The 20,003-nt window shown below is 33.7% G+C and overlaps 1 protein-coding gene across 1 annotated transcript in view; it reads left to right on the top strand.

The window, feature by feature from the left end:
* LOC149194019 (putative LRR receptor-like serine/threonine-protein kinase RKF3) overlaps positions 1–17,287 on the top strand; it is a 30,731-nt gene extending 13,444 nt beyond the window's left edge. The window contains exon 2 of the mRNA XM_089407506.1: positions 16,031–17,287. Coding sequence (XP_089263632.1) covers positions 16,031–17,287 — 1,257 coding nt within the window. The remainder of the gene's footprint in view (positions 1–16,030) is intronic.
* Positions 17,288–20,003: the final 2,716 nt, after the last annotated feature.

Raw genomic sequence — 20,003 nt, 5'->3', positions numbered from 1 at the left:
TCAATGATTTTAAGAATCAGATGGCAGTAGTGAGGTTAAAAAATTGCCATCACTCGTGATTCTGAAATTTTATAGAAATCAAACAGTTTTAGTTATTTTTATTTGGGTTGTCAAATCTTTTTGAAATCTGATAATACACGTGAAGAGCAAAAAAATTGACTCAGATATTCTGAAAATCAACCATGACTTCGGATCAGTCAACAACACTGAAGGTGTAAAACTACCTTCAAAATGTATTTAAGATGGAGGATGGAAATTCATCTATATAAATAGAAGTAAATCTCAAGGAAATTACACTATCAAGAGAAACATATGCGTCACTGCCCTTCAATTCAAGATTAATCGAGATTGGCCTTTCTGTGAACCAAGCCAGCTGTTCATGGAGCGATAAATATAAACTACAGTGATGCTCTTAATGAAAAAAAGAAAGAGCATAGGTTCGTGTTAATTTCTCTCTTCTTTGGGTTCATTTTACTAATTTGGTACTAGTTACTTCCACTTAACAATATGGGCCTGTTATTACAAGGAATTAAGTAGATGGTACTAGTTACTTCCACTTAACAATATGGGCCTGTTATTACAAGGAATTAAGTAGATAATCCAATTACAGACAAACATATTATGGCAAGAAATTCTAAGAACCAGGTCAATGGAAAAGAAAAACGGCATAGATTTATATTAATTTCTTTTTAGTTATACCAATTTACAAAGAATTAAGGTAGATAATCCAGTTGCAGATAAACATGTCATGACATGAAATTAGATGATTGTAAGATTCGAACCAGATAAAAAATAATTAACAAACAGTCCCCACCCCCACAACCTACCCTCGTTAAAAGTCCCCACCCCCACAACCTACCCTCGTTAAAATATTTATGCTAACTTCTTATTTTTTAGTCCTGTCACAGGTTTTCGATGAAGCGTGATTGCTATTACATAAACCAGGGGTGAAAATATATCTATAACGCGACAAGACCGTCCCAAATGTAAAACTGATGTTACAGAGAACAATACAAACAATCGAAGATGATTTCAACCTCCAGATTACTAACCACTGAGCTAAGCCAATATCGCATCCCTTTGACTGGCCTGGAAGTCCATTTTGAATCTGGATACACAATTACAAAGTCCCACCATAGTAGAAAAAATATTACTGAATCCTTCTATATTTTCCCACGGATTTCTTGAACTTGCTATTCGGATCAGTTTTTGAAGCGATCGACCGCCGTAAACACTACCGATCGTGAAGTTCAAGAAAGCCGTGGAAAAATATCACAGGATTCTCCGGCCTGCGTATGACAGGATTTTCCAATTGCGCCTCATCTCTAACAGTAACTCAATCGCTGTAAGGCTCCCAGAGCTTTCCCGAATCCGAAATCTTGTTCTCCATCTGAAGAGACGTCATGGGCGCCCGATTTAAATGAAAACAGTGGTTTGCTTTAATTCAATAGGGACCGATCAATTCCACTTTTTGCCGTATGAATGCAGAGGACCATCCATTTTATATCTCTAGTCTTTGTGGTCCTTATTCTCCGTCCCTCCCTCTCTCCTACCATGTTAGTGCCATTATTATCACAACGTTTAATTCGATATAACAGCGAAAATATTGCAAGTAATTTCCTGCCCTGATGCCCATCCCATCCGATTCTTTATGCCATTAATTGTGCACGCAAGACACGAGATCACCATCGGCTTTATGGTGAAGTTCGACAGATTTGTGAGCAGATGGTCAGATTTTCCCTACTGTTTGCCCCAAGTGGACCTGGCAACGAATCCTAATATTATGATACAGTCTGCTTCCACCACAGAAGAGTTGAAGCTTTCTAAGAACCGATCACTGAATTCTGATGTTATGGATGCCACTTGCTTCCACTACACAATTTTTTTTTTAAAGCTTTAATGACTTTTAATTTCCGTAAAAGTTTATGGCAAAAGATTTATTGAAAATTAAATTTTAGATGTCATAATATTTCAAGAGTTTTGTAAATTTTAAATTAATTGAAAGTCTGATCACATTTTTGAAAGAGTTTTTGTAATATTTTAAAGGTTTTGTCATGTTCATTATTTTAAAAAATTTCAAACTTTTCAGATTAGATACATTAAAAATTTTAGAGGAGATGGAGAAGCATATAATTTAGAGGTTTTTAGGGATAAGTAATGAGTCATAATAATTATTGGGTAGAATTTCTAAGTCTCTGTATCAGGTGGTCACTATCTTCATTCGAGGAGAAGGAGATGTTGGCTAATCTCTTAGCTACAATGGTCAACTTGTTGTGTAAACCTTCAATTTTTTCATCCATATAACAATTTCATAGAATTATCTTGCTCAATCCTCCTTTACCTTAATATGCCACATGCAATATTCAAATGATGTTTAACCTTGTGAGGAATTAGTGTCATGTCAATGAAATGAGGGAGTACATGCAATTTACCAAGTGTACATCCCCTTATGTATGAGCTAACATCATATCAAGATGGGTAGGAACAACCCGATTGACACCATCATTAAGTGTACATGACTTATTAAAATGAACATTTTTCATTATTTCAATGAAATTGACCTTTCTTTAACTTGTACCCTTGTTGTAAGCCTTTTAAGTAAATAAGTATGTTAATCTTTAAGTTTTCAAATAAATTTGAGTTAAATTAATTTTTTATATTAATTTTATAGAATTAATATAAATTAATTCAAATAATTAAAATTACATAAACATTATTTATCATAAAAATGAAATATTAAATTAATTTTTAAGCTTACCTAACTTAAAATAATTAATATAGTATAGAATTCTCATTTAAAAATAATAATAAATTTATCTTTAATTATATACATTAAATAATAATAAAAACTAAAACGCTATAAATAACTTTTAAATAAATATTTTTAATTTCATTAATAATTTATGTAAAATCAATTTAGCATTCACATGATAAAGAAGAGGATATCTCTCAAAAAGAAGAGGATTAATTTTCTTACAATTTTATTAGAATAATTAAATTATGTATAATTTAAAATATTTAATTGTATTAAAAATATAATTATATTTAATTTCAATAAGCTTATCTTATTAAATTCTATGTAATGTGCATTTTATTTATCATTTTTTATAAAATAATAAATTTTAAGGGTTACAAGAAAGAAGTGCATAGTGATGGGAGACTCCACTGCCACCCAACCATTACAACTAACTCATGCTATATTTGAGTAACTTTTCATTACTCTCTCTATACAAACCCATATTGAGTCATATGTGTTATTTCTCCATCCCTCTGTGTTACACCTTGACTCAACATTCTAGGCCACCTTAACACCATCGGCTAGTGTAGAGTCTTTACCCCTCACCACTGACAAAGAAACTCCTCTTCAAGTGTGAAGTATATTATACTATACTAGGAAGAAAATTGCCTTTATAGTCACCGAACCTTCCATCCCCGCTATGGTTTGCTTCTTCGTTTTTGGGAAAGTCTAGATCCCTATAATGCTACATCCCTGCTCCTATTTTTTTCCCTGGACATTCCAATTATGCATCCTCTTCCTCAATCCTAGAGTGTGCAATGGGTATTTCTGCGCAAACCCATTCCATTCCATTTAAGGATAAATTTGATGTAAATATTTAGAACTTCTATCACTACAAACTAGACATAGTTATTCCTTTATTTTTATATAGAAATCTAATATATGGTCTTGAATTTTGGTAGGTATATTGTATTTATAATACTTTTATTAAATTTTAGAGTAAAGTTTACTCCTCCTCAACTTGTTTGGTTTTCTCAAAGCATCCCTTTGAACCTGATAGAATTTCTAAATTTACAACCTAAAAAAATCAAATGAAAACGAAAATAATAAATAGAATGTACGATTCTAACATATATTAATTAGAAAGGTTAGAAAATTACATAAGAAATAATATTTGTAAAATTTATATTTCAATTATATTTTATATTAAATTTTATGTTTCTATTATTTTTAATAATATTTTTAAAGATAAAATATTTATTTTATAAAAAAATTACATAATTTCATATTTTTAATTTATCAAAATAAACATTTTAATAATTGATATTTAATATTTTAATATATTTTCAAGAATATTATATTAATATATAAATTGATAAGTGTAGGCAAGGGAACTAATAATTATGCTGTACTGCTAAACATCTCATTCATTTTGCATTGGAAAAGCATTGCAGACATCTATAGGTGTTTGGTGATTCCAAAATCGTTTGTAATTGGTTAAATAATGCATCACACTGTAATGAATTTTCATTGAGGCATATATTAGAAGAAGCACAAAGATTGGTATCTTCTTTTGACTCCTTTGCATGTCGCCACATTTACAGGGAGCAAAATACGGGGGTAGATCACCTTTCCAAAGAGGCAGCACTTAGACAATGCAATCCACGATGGGACCTTCCACCAGCATTACCACATACCTTTTGTGGAACTTAGAGAAAATGGGCTTCAAGATCTTCCACCAGCTGTAACAGTCCAAAATAAATATAAAATTAATTTCCTAATTAAAATCAGAATCAACAAATAAGTACATACCTATATCATCTGTGATCAATGTCTGCCAGATGACAGCAAGGTTTTGGGGATGACTCTCCACCCAACCGTAGGCTCAATTGTGCAAGGATTTGCTACAACTGGCCACCCCCGAGCCCTCAATCAACGTACTACTGCCAGTGACTCCTAAGTCTTAGAACTCCATTCTCCCAAGAGAATGCAAGATAGAATCTCGGAATGATGGAATGCAGGAATGCCTCTCATCTTCCTCACCATCTATTAAATAGAAGAACATTGGAAGGGGAACCACATGCACACACTCCATGTGTCTACATGCAACTTTCTTTTGATTTTTAGCTTTCTTGTTTTATTTCTTTACTTTTCTTTGGATTTTTAGCTTTTCTTGTTTTATTTTCTTATTTTTGATATTTTTCTTGTTTTATTTCTATTTATTCTTATTTAGAGTTTTAGTATGGTTATAACTATTTTTATTTTTATTATTTTTATTTATTTTCTTTGTATATATTTTTAATATCATTTATTATTTAACATTTATGATTTATTATTTTTATTATTTATTATTAAGTGATTTATTTATTATTATTTATTATTTATTATTTATTATTATTTATTATTTATTATTCTTATTATTTATTATTTATTATTAAGGGGAGGGATATTACATACTCTCCCCCTTTAAGGAACTTCGTCCCAAAGTTAAGTTGAATTATTTATTACTTATTATTTATTATTATATTATTATTTATTATTTTATTTACTTCCTGTTGCCAACACCCTCTACTGAACTAGTATAACCAGCAGGCATCGAAAGTCCCCAACACCTCGGGAAATCTCAAGGGATCTCTGTCCTTTTTCCCACTTTCGGCACCAGGCTAAGCCTGACTCGGCCTGTATCCTAGTCCAAGGCTGGCCCCAAGACTCGCGCCTGACTCAGACCTCATCTGCCCCAAGGCAGGCATCCGGTCCGGTACTCAATGACCTCGGGCATCTCGCAAGGCTGGCCCACTCCCTCCACAACTACTAAGGCGCACGGCCCCAGGCATCGAATTCCTTTACATCCCTTCCAGACTTCGGCATCCCAATCCAATAACAGGCACCTAGCCTAGAACATCAGGCACTTGGCCTCCTCAAGATGGTCACATAGCTCTTCTAGAGCTATCCATCAAGAGCTATACACAAGACAAAGGAACCACTGGCATATGTAGTGTTGATTGAGTTTTGTCCCCAACCCATATGGTGTTACTTATTTTCCCTCGTGCGTATGGGCTCGCACGAGATCATCAAATAAACCGGCCCTCTCGGCCCATTTGTGGAGTCCTGTGAATCATCACATCTCCACATGCATCCAATGCATTAACCATACCATCATAGTATCATAGGAAATAATCCACATGCCAACTCTTGCATGTCATCATAAGAACGTTCATCTTTGTTAATTGCAACATCATGAATAATAAGGAACTGCATGCTCATGCATGTCATATATTTTTATGGAACTATCGCATGCTTTAGCTATACCATCAACATAATTATATTAAAAACATAACATGACTTCTCATAAATGAACCACATGTCAATAATCCTCATATTATAGCATCATAATTCTTATGCCACGTTATGCATATCATATCCATCATGAGTATTGAACATTAAATACTTAGTAAATGAATATGTCAATATATCTTGACATAACATCATAATACCTCTGCATATCGCTACTATCGTATGGATACCTTATCACTATAAGAACCATATGTACATCATTATCTTCCTACCATGATAGCATGAAACATCGTCAATATGTTTTCATCAAGTTGTCAATTACTTTTCAATAATCAGTTCGACTTCTTTCTACTAGGTAGTTGATTATTTACGCCAACGGTATAATCATCTAAGTACACCGTTAAATTTCACATGAGCCTCATCATCTTGAGTCTTAATCTCTCGTCATATATTCTTCCTAGTGATAGCATCATTATTTAAATCATCTATCTCAAAATTAAAATCCTTTGATTTTACATCCATTTACCCTTTGGCTTACTGATTCCAATACCGCTATATGAAATTGCATATAAACATTTTTCATCATGATTTAATTTTATATCATGCTTAATTTACTTGCCAGGATTTGTTAATCCATGTTGACTTATTCAATAATCAGCGCTTCATCCACAGAAATATTTTCTGATCTCGTCGAGTTCGTAAAGTTCGTATCTCAATACCACTTGATTGCTTTATCATAAATTTAGTTTCATCAAGTTGGGCAAAAGACTCTTTCTTATTAAATAGTATCATTATTTTAGATTTTGAACCAGTTGGAAACACTACTACCATCATTGTCCATTAGAAACTTAAATGTGGAAACAACCTCTTTTAACGTTATGAAAAGTCTTACTCATGAAATAATTAGTCAAGTACAATCTCTATTAGTTGACTTTCACTTCTTTTGTCACTATGTACATAATCCTTCTCAAGGTATCCGTCTAAAATTTCTAGCAACATTCCTTCCTATATCTTCCTCGTTTATTATCATTTGGTCATCATGCAACTTCACACCTTCACATTTTTAAAATATGTAGATCATCATTATGACCATTACCAATCATGTTTCTAGCTCTACTCATTAATACCGTTAAAAGAACTTTCTTCTTGATAGAACATCCCTTCATTTTCTCCTATCTAATATTCATAGATATATTTTTCTTTTTCTCCTTGTCTTGATTTCCTAATATTCCATGTCTATTGGCTTCAAAAATGGAAGTATCTTCACTTCATTCTATTTTATTAAATTGACTTGAATTTCTCACCTCCAATCATTGTGGCTTTTCCTCCTCTCCTATAGCACTGATATACCTTTGAAATATTGTTACTATTTCCAAGTAAGACCTCATAAATAAATTCATTAAGATAGCTACCAAGTGTAATCCACTTACCTTTTCCTGTTTTAAGACATCAACATAATAAAATCTCCTTATCATACGTCTTGTTATCCATAATTCATTCATATAGTTAGTCGCCTATGAAAAACTTTACAATGTGGCTCTCCCATTGTTATAGATGTTGTTATGCACACAACTTATCTTTTCCAATCATTCTATTTATCATACCTTATAGGTTCCTTAAAATAACCTTCATTATTGCCCTGATTTTTCAAGTTCATTAGTTGATTGCCAATATTTTCTTCTTTATGTGCATCATCCTTAGATAGACCTTATAGTGATACCTTTAGAGTACCATGTCATGATTATACCAACTCTTCCATTATGTTCTAAAATCGGTTGTTTCTTCTTATTGATTTCTTACCCCTGTTGTGATACTTCTTCTCTACGATCCAAGTTGGCCATAATCACATGAACTATCATTAGCAAGTTTCTCCTTTCCATTTCTCTTTTGACATCTTTATCCACTATATGTAATTAAATTTGAATCACGAAAGCTCATGTAACATTATACTCAACATCTAAACTGAAATCCAAGTCTGTACGATTTGCCATCGAGAATATAGTAGTAAATGAACAGATACATATAATCTGAATAGCAATGGCAGTGTAAAATTAAATTTATTAGAAGATCATATTGAGAGTTGTGTTCTTGCAATAATAGACCAAAGAAATGCCAAGCAACTGCTATTGCTAAAGGACAATGAGAAAAACAATCCAACCCAAATAATTAGTGAATAGTATGATCAACATTCAAGGAATGTTATCTCTGGGTTTTTAGATCAGATTGAACAATGAAATAATGAACAGATGCTAGTGAACAATGATCATCTAAAGGTAATAAGATATCAAAGTTTATCCATTGTCAATTGGAACAGATTTCAGTACTTTAGAGCACTTTAATTGGTGACAAATTTTAACTTCAATTATCCAAATACTTCAAAAACTATGTTGTAAAATGAACTAGTGGTGAGTGGTTACACCAGCATTAGAGACTTGTTACAAAAAACATGTCAGCAATTAGACATCGTTAATTATGGGTAGATTATCACCATCCAAGATTACAAAATTTTTTCCAATGAATCAATGAGTCATAACAAAACTATATACCTTTAATTAGGTGACTCATTTAGAATTTCACTTTTTTATGTGGTTGTAATGGAGAGAACCGTTGTAGCACTTTTCTTTTTATGAAATAGTGTTTAGAAAATGATAAGAGAATGCAAGCACAAACAACTCAAGAAAATGAGATAGTGGTTTTACCATGTAATGAGATTCTAATGAGAGCAGAGAACCAAAGAATCTGCTGTCTATAATGATGCATGGGAAAACCAATGAGGAACTAATGAGTGCACCAAACTTATACCAGCCAAACATTTTTAGTTGATCTTCCAAAATAAATGGTGGTACCCCTAGAATTTTAGGTCTCACTTCCATAATTTAATATCCTACTTTTGTAATGATTTTAGAGAAATAAGTTGGTTGTAGCTAGTTTAACAAGTATATCAGAGTCTAATAATAACAAAGTTAAAAAGTTATTATCAGAGTTTATGAATTTAATAAGATATATTTTATCATAAATTATCAATAATCACAATACTTAAACCATAAATTATCAACAATCACAAATTTGTAGTATAAAACCATGGAAAACATGAGTTAGAAGGTCATAATGATTTCAGAATAAATCTTAGAGAATTGTCTCAATGTATAATCCAAATTCGAATGACTAAAGCTTAAGAATATTGGTGGCATTATTGTGCTAAGAAGGTACTTTGATCTTCGAAAGAAATTTATTCATCATTATATGTCACACCAATATTAATTCCATAGATTCATGATTTTTAAGGATCGAAATTTTGTGCTGTAGAGTGAAATATTTAAGTATCTATTTAAGCAATCATAACTTATGTTAGAAGAACTAAATGGACTACTTTTAACAAAATAAATCGTTAAATAAATTTATTGAATGTATCTTGAGATTTTTATGGCTATTAAATAATTACTCTCAGGAAATTTAAGAAATCAAACCATCAAAGAAATATTCCACACCATAATAAGAAGAGACACTGTCACCCGACCCAGAACCGGATCGGATGACTGGGAAGGTTATTCCTCCCCAACACCAAAATAAAATCATTTTATTAATTATATGGCCTGCCTGCAAGCGCACCCGCAAAGGCAACACCATATCGAATCCCTTAAATTACAATACATTTAGCCATATTAACTGCCCGGATAAGACATAAATTGCCTGCATAAGACATAAGATTGTAAGCTTGCGGCCATGGATATGCGTGTTCCTGCAAATTCCATTGTTCCTTTCGACAAAAATGTCGAGAAATATGCACACACTATAATATCAATAGTACCATTTCCTCATCCAAGGAATAATCATAGCCCGATCACATAATCTCCACCCACTCAAATAGCCAACTGCATACTTGGTGGCTCTCCAGCTCACAAATGCAAAAGTTGTTGGCGCTTGGACCACGATGTTTAATAATTAGCAGCAATCATTGTAGAAGGGCGAGCAATTGTTTTCGTTCATATCAGAAGGAATGCAAATAGATTAGCGGACCTCCTTGCCAATAAAGGGGTGGAAGATAATCTGGCTTTGTGTTAGCTCACACAGAGTTCTCTCTCAATTGTCACTAGGTTCTCTCAATGTCAAACCCTCATCTCTCAAAACAAGATGCTTCCAAAAAAGAAATATCAATTCACTTGTAATCAAGATTTATGACAAGATTATTAGCTTACAACAATGATTCAATGAAGCATGTAAGGATTAATCAATAAAGCAAAGGAAATGACAATTAGATGAAAATGTTAGAACAATAACTCAAATGCCTTAATAGAAAGTGCTCTTAGAAATCTTCACTTATAATATGTTATGACAAATGGAGCAAGTGAGAATTATGCAAATGAAAGCACAAGTAAATGATCGTAGATGAGATTACTAATTAGGAAATTAAAGATATACTACTTCAATCTAAAACACAAGTGAGATAAAGACGAATTACTCAATGTAATTTAGACCAAACAGCCAATGAGATCAAACAATTAGCAATGAAGTCTAGATTTATTAATGACCAAGTGAAGCAATCCAATAAATTAGATATAAATACAATGAAATGAAAATTAAATTAAATAGTTAGTCACTTCCGCAAGAAATCCTCCCTTTAAAATAAGGAGATGGGATACAATAGAAATAAATCTGAAACTCACTCAAGAAAATGTATTTTTATTATGAGATTACAAAGGAATAATCCCTTAAATAGTAAAAGAGAATTTTCAAATGAACGTTTAAATACCCCTCCTGAAAATATTAATGAGAGAAAATACAAGGACTAATATAAACTTTAAGAAAATGAATTTCCAGCATATATTCCACTGGCAAGGAACGAAAAGAGGAATAACGCATTCCCACATCGTGATTAGTAAAACTAATAATCCCACTTTGAAGATTAAAAAAAATGGGGTATAATAACTGAAAACGTTGAGTAACTCCAAAATTTAATACCAAAATAGCTTCAGCAAAATAATAGTCAAAATTCACTTGTATTTGGGTTCGGTAAAGTCAAAATAATCTGACTCGATGATAGCTGGACAATCGAGTTAACTCAGCGACAACTCGAGTTATTAAATAATAAAGAAAAATAGACTTCGTCGGTTATGACAAATCTTGATAACCAAAACTGTTGAGTAAACTGATTGTATTAATTTTAACCATGAGTGAACTAGGCCATGGTGGGCACAGGAAACTGTATTCGAGGTAACAATTTAAAACAACATGAACTTTCTCGAAATTTAACTTCCTTCACAATTGCATCAATTGAGGGGTGGATCACATAAGGATAGAAAACTTGAAAATTAAATTATTTGACTATCTTTCGAAGGACCCAAAATTTAATAATCCATAACTCCGTTCCCTCTACGTGGAGGCACCCAAAAAAATTATTGACAGTACCAAAAGTTACCATTAAATAAATTTTATTGAATTTCATTCTTTCACGGAAGAGAATCGAGTATTGTAAATTCGTTTTCATTAAAATTCACAAAATATATTAGGAGGAAACTCCCTAAGGTAAAAGGAATAATTTATGGGCTATCACGCAAGGGTTTTAATAATCAAGGAAAGAGGGGCTTTACAAGAATAGAGAAAATATGGGGTTATGGACAACTACTACTTGCATGCATTCTTTTTTTTTTTCCTATTTAAATTAAATTATTTCACTTCATTAAAAAAAAATATGAATTAATTTAATTAAGGTAAAATAAAAAATTTCTCTTTTAAAACCCCACGTTGTGTACAATTACAAAGCTTTCCATGCCTCCATGGGCTCTACTTGAGAATCCCCAACAATTCCCAAGAAATTTGATTATAAATAATTGGGTGGTCTCTGGATTAAGAAAATTGGAATAAACAACCAGTAAAGATGCAGGGGAAAATAAGAAGGAGCCCAGATATGAAAATATGTACATGATAAGATTAGCTGTGGAGATTACTCATAGGAATGACTTTAAAAATGAACACCATCAAAATATAACTATGCAGTAAGTATGCACTGAATAAAAGATTTACGTGTATAGCGAGGGTTTGTAGAAAAAATATGCGGCCTCCTGGAAGTAACCATCCTGTAACTTCAAAACAAGTCAAGTTAAAAATTCCAACAAAATAATTTTTTTTCTAAGATTCCCATAGGCCCTAAGGGTTGAGCCAAAGCTCTGATACCATATGTAACAGTCCAAAATAAATATATAATTAATTTCCTAATTAAAATCAGAATCAACAAATAAGTACATACCTATATCATCTGTGATCAATGTCTGCCAGATGACAGCAAGGTTTTGGGGACGACTCTCCACCCAACCGTAGGCTCAATTGTGCAAGGATTTGCTACAACTGGCCACCCCCGAGCCCTCAATCAACGTACTACTGCCAGTGACTCTTAAGTCTTAGAACTCCATTCTCCCAAGAGAATGCAAGATAGAATCTCGAAATGATGGAATGCAGGAATGCCTCTCATCTTCCTCACCATCTATTAAATAGAACAACATTGGAAGGGGAACCACATGCACACACTCCATGTGTCTACATGCAACTTTCTTTTGATTTTTAGCTTTCTTGTTTTATTTCTTTACTTTTCTTTGGATTTTTAGCTTTTCTTGTTTTATTTCCTTCTTTTTGATATATTTTTTGTTTTATTTCTATTTATTCTTATTTAGAGTTTTAGTATGGTTATTACTATTTTTATTTTTATTATTTTTATTTATTTTCTTTGTATATATTTTTAATATCATTTATTATTTATTATTTTTATTATTTATTATTAAGTGATTTATTTATTATTATTCATTATTTCTATTATTATTTATTATTTATTATTATTTATTATTTATTATTCTTATTATTTATTATTTATTATTAAGGGGAGGGATATTACACCAGCATTACCACAAACCTTCTGTGGAACTTAGAGAAAATGGGCTTCAAGCCCTATAATATTTTTTGATAATCTTGTATATATCATGTTTGTATGTACAACTTTTTGGTCTATATTTATGACTATGGATATACAGTCTAGATTTTGATACTTAGTTTCTCTTCTGCTAAGAGGAGACAGCTTTCAATTTTGATCTTGTTCTCTCTATGTTAAAGAGCAGGCATAGACACAGCACAACAGATAACATACTCCGTGCGCGAAGATACAACTATTTCTTTTCTTTTTTCTGGTCAATAGTTTTTTGAACTTGACAGGCAACTCTGCCTCCATATGCATATGTCTTAGCATCTACAAAATGTAATTTCTCATATATCAATAGAAATTACGATTTTTTTCTATGGGAAAAAAAAATGAAAAAAAATCAAATTATACATTTTAATAAAGTGTATATATAAAGTGTATATATCTATATATATATGAAAAGCCTAAGATCACGAGAGAACTATGTCCAAAAATGTTATCTAAAAGATTCTTAAATAAAATTGATAAACAAAATATATGTTTACATCATGTGACAAGTTTTTCGATATTAAATTATAAAATGGACCTTATATTGAGGGCATTGTCATAGAATAATTTTATATATGGATGCCGAAGTTATAAATCTGGCATAACATTTCATGGGTCTAAATAATTATAAAAATCAAAATAGACAAAAGACAAGTCATGAGTGTGATAAAATACAGGGAAGTTTAAAAGATAATGAAACAATTAATAGTGTAACAAAATGTATTTGAGTATTGAATAGCATATTTTTCCACGGATCTAATTTGTACATTGTAGTTATTACTAAGAAGACCTGTGAATGGACATAGATCCAATTGCGCTTTTCTCTCATCCATTGTATTGTTTCTATGTTTTTTACAACGTATCATAACAATAATGTTATGGTATGTTATGGTCGAACAGTAATGTCAGAATTAACCCTTACGGCAAAGGAGGGTGTTGGTGTACATGCACTTAAACTAGATGTAGACTAGCTATGTTGGTGTACATGCACCTAGATTAGCTCCAGTTAACTTATTGCTTGCATGCATGTGGCACATGTACACATTAGCATAAGATAAAGCACACTTAGCTTTAGTTAGCTTTAGTTATTGCATGCACAACTAAGCTTGACTTAGTTGCTTTTGTGTATTTATTCTAAAACTCATATTGTAGAATCAATTCAACTTTCATTCTTTTCTCAATTCTTGCTCGCTTCTTTCCTTCTCTTGCAAGCTTGTTATTGTTTTGCAGATCTAGATCTATCTGTGTATCTCAAAAATCTTACATGGTATCGGAGCACAGGGATTTGTAATCAGTGCACAAGCAATCTTATTTGCAGGTTCAGAAGATTGAAGCAACAACAAAGAATGGAGTCTAAATTGGAGTTTCCACAATCGGCAATTCTCACTCCATATAATTATTTCGAATGGAAGCCAAAGATTCAACTTCATCTCAGAAGTAGAGGCTTAATTCGAATAACCATGGGAACGGAAGTTGAACCAACATCGGCAGTGGAGAAAGCAAGATATTTCAATCGCATGGACGAGGCCTTCGGCATCCTATGTTTATCTATTTCTCCGGAACTGCTATTTCATGTTGAATCATGTTCAACTCCAAATGAAGTATGGAAAATTTTGGAAGAATTGTTTGGAAAACAAGATGAAATGCAAGGTCACATTCTCGAAAATGAGTTAAACTCATTAGATCCGAGAAACTTTGAGAACATTCAAGATTTTTTCACAAGGTATAAAGCCTTGTTGGTGCAGCTGAAAGGATGCGGGATCGACAAATCCAAGCAAGAAAAGCAGTTGATTCTTTCCATTTTATCAAAACTTGGTCCAGAGTATGCAGTATTCATCTCTACATTCCACACAGTCAGATCTGCAACTGGTGCAGATTGGAAGATGCCCTCACTGGATTCTTTTATTCAGTCTTTGATGCATGAGCAAGATAAGCTCATCAAAATGGGCACACTTAAAAATTCCAAAGCGCATGCACTTACTGTGCATGCAAAAGGAAAGGCAAATCCCAAACCCCCTGATGGATCATCTGGCTCAAAGGAAAGGAAAGGAATGAAAGGGAAATCAATGTGCAATTATTGCCACCGTGGTTTTCATCCTGAATCTGCATGCATGAAGAAGACTATAGATCTTATGGTGCAGACACTCCAGCAACACAATCTTGGAGACCACATTCCTGAGAATGCTAAGAAGAAGTCTGGAGAAAAAGCACCAGATCCAAGAGGTAAAGGGCATGCTTTGATTGCTCTTCATTTTGCTCCACAAGAATGGATCATCGATTCAGGAGCTTCACATCATATGGCTTCTTCAAAGGAATCCTTTTCTTCTCTACATGCATACTCGGGTCCTCCCATTCTCATGGGGGATAATTTTGCAGTTGCAGCAACTGGACTAGGAAGAGTGCAATTCGAAGATGGAAGTTTTGAAAATGTCTTGCATGTTCCAACGCTTTCTGTGAATCTTCTCTCAGTGTATCAGATGACACACACAGGCAGCGGAAGGAAAGTGGAATTTACCCCAGATTCCGTGAGCATTTATGACATGCAAACCAATTTGAAGATTGCATCTGGCAAGGTAAATGATCAATCTCGTCTGTATACATTTTCTGATTTTGTTCCTCAAACCCCTGTTAGACCACCACTTGTTGAACATCGAGATCAGACTTCTGCATGTAATTCGGAAGAGTCTCGACCACCTTCAACACAAAAATGGCGCAGCATGAGTGATATCCTTGATGATCCTGCCTCTATCCCTCTATTTGGGGAAGATCCGCAAGCACTCTTAGCTATGGAGTCATCCATGCCCATGCATGCTTATATGATGCATGGATCTGATCCACAAACTTATGCAGAAGCAAATGGGCATCCTAAATGGGGAGCCGCCATGGATGAGGAATATAACTCTCTCATTGAGAACCAGACTTGGGATTTGGTTCCGCTACCTTCAAATCACAAACTTGTGAGATGCAAGTGGGTTTACCAGACCAAGAAAGCATCAAATGGCCAAGTTAGTTGATATAAGGCACGATTGGTAGCAAAAGGTTTTCAGCAAGTACATGGTCTCGGACCAGACGCCGCTTACTGCCTTCTCAGCGTTCAGAATTTAACGGCACTGGCAACCCTTGGCGGGCCAAATAGACGAAATAGAGTTATGAAGTGGTATTTCCTCGCCATAATCTCTTCTGTGGGAATACTGGTACTTGGATTGAGCATCTGCCTGTGTTTAAAACGGCGAAAGTCCCGTCTCGTCGAGACGAAACGGCTGAAGTTGATGGAGAGATACGAATCATTGAGCTCGAGAACGGGACTCGCATTTTTCAGCCTGTCGGAGATCAGAGATTCCACTGGGAATTTCGCGGCGTCTAACGTGATCGGCGAAGGAGGTTTCAGCACTGTTTACCGGGGGACGCTGCCGAACGGATCGCGGATAGCCGTGAAGAGATTAAAGAACTCGACGAAGATCAAAGGAGACGATGATTTCAGCCACGAACTGCGTGTCATCAGCGGGATTAAGCACCGCAACCTGCTTCCTCTCAGAGGCTACTGCGTCGAATTCGACAAAGACGGTCAGGTAAGCGAGCAGCTTCTTGTTTCTGATTTCATGGAGAACGGCAGTCTGGCGGACTGTCTCTTCAATCCCAATAGATCAACATCGCTGTCATGGCCCGAGCGGTACAAGATTGCGGTGGGCATAGCCAGGGGGCTCACTTATCTGCACGAATTCGCCAAGCCGACCATAATTCACAGGGACGTAAAGGCTGCCAACGTGCTGCTGGACGCCCAACTGAATGCCTTGGTGGCAGACTTCGGAATGGCCAAGTTGAAGAAAGAAGAAGAGGAGAAAACCCATTACAGCACCAGGACTGTTGGGACGCTCGGTTATGTGGCTCCGGAATACGCTCTCTACGGCCATCTGACCAACAAAAGCGATGTATTCAGCTTCGGCATCATGCTACAGGAGCTCAGAAACTCGGGGCGGGTAATCGAAGGCATTGGCCTTGAAAGCCACTTCAGCAAACCAAACCTTCCATTAATGAGAGCAGTGCTGGACAAGTTCCGTACCCTTGGACTGCCCATTTGGCTCACAGAAGTCGATGTTAGCAGCAAATTCGATGAAGAAACACAGGCGCGTTATTTGGAGGAGATATTGAGAGAAGGGTTTTCTCACCCAGCAGTGGAGGGGATGCTCATGTGGTGTGCTCTGGATTCAGAGGGGTGTCATGAGATGTGTCTGACAGATAAGGCCTTCAACAATTTGCCCGCAGGAGATGCAGTGGACAGACTGTTGGACGATTGGAGGACTTGAGTCCGAGGAAAGACTGATGCCATGGGGTGTTTCAAATTTGAAGGATTCCTTGGGGACTATGAATTCGTTGCTCGCTATGCAACCAAAAATGTCACCAAAACCTCTTTCCTCTTTTTTATGCATTGTATATGGGTATCTAAAATGGCCGTGTTGCCGGGACCCATTCATTATTGCATCACACTCACCTAAGTTATGCTTAAGGGGGGGTGTTGGTGTACATGCACTTAAACTAGCTGTAGACTAGCTGTGTTGGTGTACATGCACCTAGATTAGCTCCAGTTAACTTATTGCGCACATGCATGTGGCACATGTACACATTAGCATAAGATAAAGCACACTTGCTTTAGTTATTGCATGCACAAATAAGCTTAACTTAGTTGCTTTTGTGTATTTATTCTAAAACGCATATTGTAGAATCAATTCAACTTTCATTCTTTTCTCAATTCTTGCTCGCTTCTTTCCTTCTCTTGCAAGCTTGTTATTGTTTTGCAGATCTAGATCTATCTGTGTATCTCAAAAATCTTACAGAAGGACGTAACCGTACTGCTATAGCCCAGCAATCGCCAATATCAATGGCGGATGTTATTGCACAGAAAAAATATCACAGGGTATGATATGTTGGCAGGGCGCAAGTTATTATTTCTGTCAAAGCAATGCCTCAGGTTGTTCGAAGTGGACACGGAATCACGAATACAGTCATTCATGGTGGTTGAACTGCGGCGCAGCAATTAAAGAATCAGTAATACGTCGCCATTCATTTGTTGGTAAGGACGTCCAACCTGGGTAAGGGCCATGTTCAAGGCGTTATGACATGTCTCTGTATCTCTGTATCAAGTTGTCAATGAAAAACTAGTGTTTAAAATTTATTGGAAGGAACGGTTCCAAAGCATTCGCGTGTATATAAATCAGATCCTCGTTATTGGATGATCAAGTTCTTCTTTTCTTTTGGTCAAACAGTCTCTGAGGCCGTAAGTAGGTAAAGAATCTCAGAGTTGCAGGTCCCATTAATGGATAGACATTGCTGACTAAAGGACTACCAGCGTATGTTTACGTCTTTTCGGAAAACTGATGGAATGTTATAGCAATCCAGTACCAATCATGCTCTCCGACATGCGACTCATTATAATAGTACAGAAATGCAATTCAGAATAATAGTACAGATGAGACGGTTTCCAAGTTCACAAGTTTCATTCATAATTTCAATCTTTGGTACTCATGTAAGGCTGTTTCTTTCTGAGTTCAAAATAATGAACTTTTATTGTTTATATTGAAGAAGGGTTTAATTTCTTTGAAGAATTGCTCAAATATTTCAATCATCAAATTATTGGAATGTTTATGCGGAAGAAGGATTTGATTTCATTGAAGAATTGCTCAAATATTTTAATCATCAAATTATTGCAAATTCTAATTTATTATCCTAGACGTGTATATGATTATAGTACCTAGACCAGTACATTTCATAATCATGGACATGTATACATTTCATAATAATGAATTTTTGTTTACAAATTAGTTACAGATTTAGTATTTATTTTATTTTTAATATATAAAAAATATTTATGAATTTGAAGTAATTCCATTAGAAAACTTATAGAATCTGAAATTTTGGATTTATATTTTGTGAAAAATTAAAAATAATAAAAATATACTCTTACCAATCTTACAATTTTTTTCCATGGGAAAAAGTCGTAATTTCTATTAGAGTTAAGAAATTACATTTTGTATATGCCCAAGCATTCATATAGAGGCCGTTGTGCCTGTCAAGTTCATAGGCTGCTAAATAGTCAAAAAAAGGACAAGTTGTCTCCACTCAGGGAGCATTTCCAAAACTATATACTAGTAGTGTTCAAAATTGTAGCCTTGCTCTTCGCAGAGAGCCATATATATATGCTGTTAATATCAAAAGTATAGTGCTGTACTCAGAACTAGACAAAGGAAATATATACAAGCTATTAACAACAAAAAAGAAAGTCTGTCATGGGCTTTTATAGCCATCACCCTTACCAATCTTACAATATATATACATATACAAATTTATGTTATAATTTAAAATTTAAACAATTAGTATAAAAAAAAATTATTATTTTTATAAAATTAATTAAATTATTTATAACCATTAAAATTAAATATTAAAAAAATACATTAAATTAAAAAAATCTATATTAATAACTCTTACTCCATTATCATTATTATTTATATATAGAAATAACTCTTACTCCATTATCATTATTATTTATATATAGAAATGAAATAAGTAATAGTCCTTAACATTGATTGCAACTCTACATAATTACTTTAAAATGATATAATACAGAAATTAGAAGTAGATGACAATCATTTATGGTTGAGAAAAGGAATGTATGCCAAAAGACATGCTGATGCGATAAGAAAGGTTTTTAAGAGAAGTAAAATAATAATAGTTAATATTAAAAAAAATGTATGAAGTAGCGTATTTGATGTAACACTAATTTAGCTATATATATATATTAATTATTAAAATTTGAAGTTTATTAAAATTTTATAAATATATAATAAAATTGATTATTAAAAAAAATATTCATTAATTAAATTAAAAAAATAATAATCTCTAAATATGTAAATTTTTTATTATTTAATTATAATAAAATGTTACCATAAATATTGCACATTTTAACTTTAGCTTTAGTTTCACCACTAACCCAATAGAAAAACTTCCCTATGGTTTATGCTTTTGAGG

This window comes from Pinus tabuliformis, chromosome 2_2, assembly GCF_031772625.1.
Source record: "Pinus tabuliformis cultivar Carrire ecotype Pingquan chromosome 2_2, CPIR1, whole genome shotgun sequence".
NCBI lineage: Eukaryota > Viridiplantae > Streptophyta > Pinopsida > Pinales > Pinaceae > Pinus > Pinus tabuliformis.
Note: the sequence above shows the minus strand (reverse complement) of the source record. Positions and strands in the feature narration are given on the sequence as shown.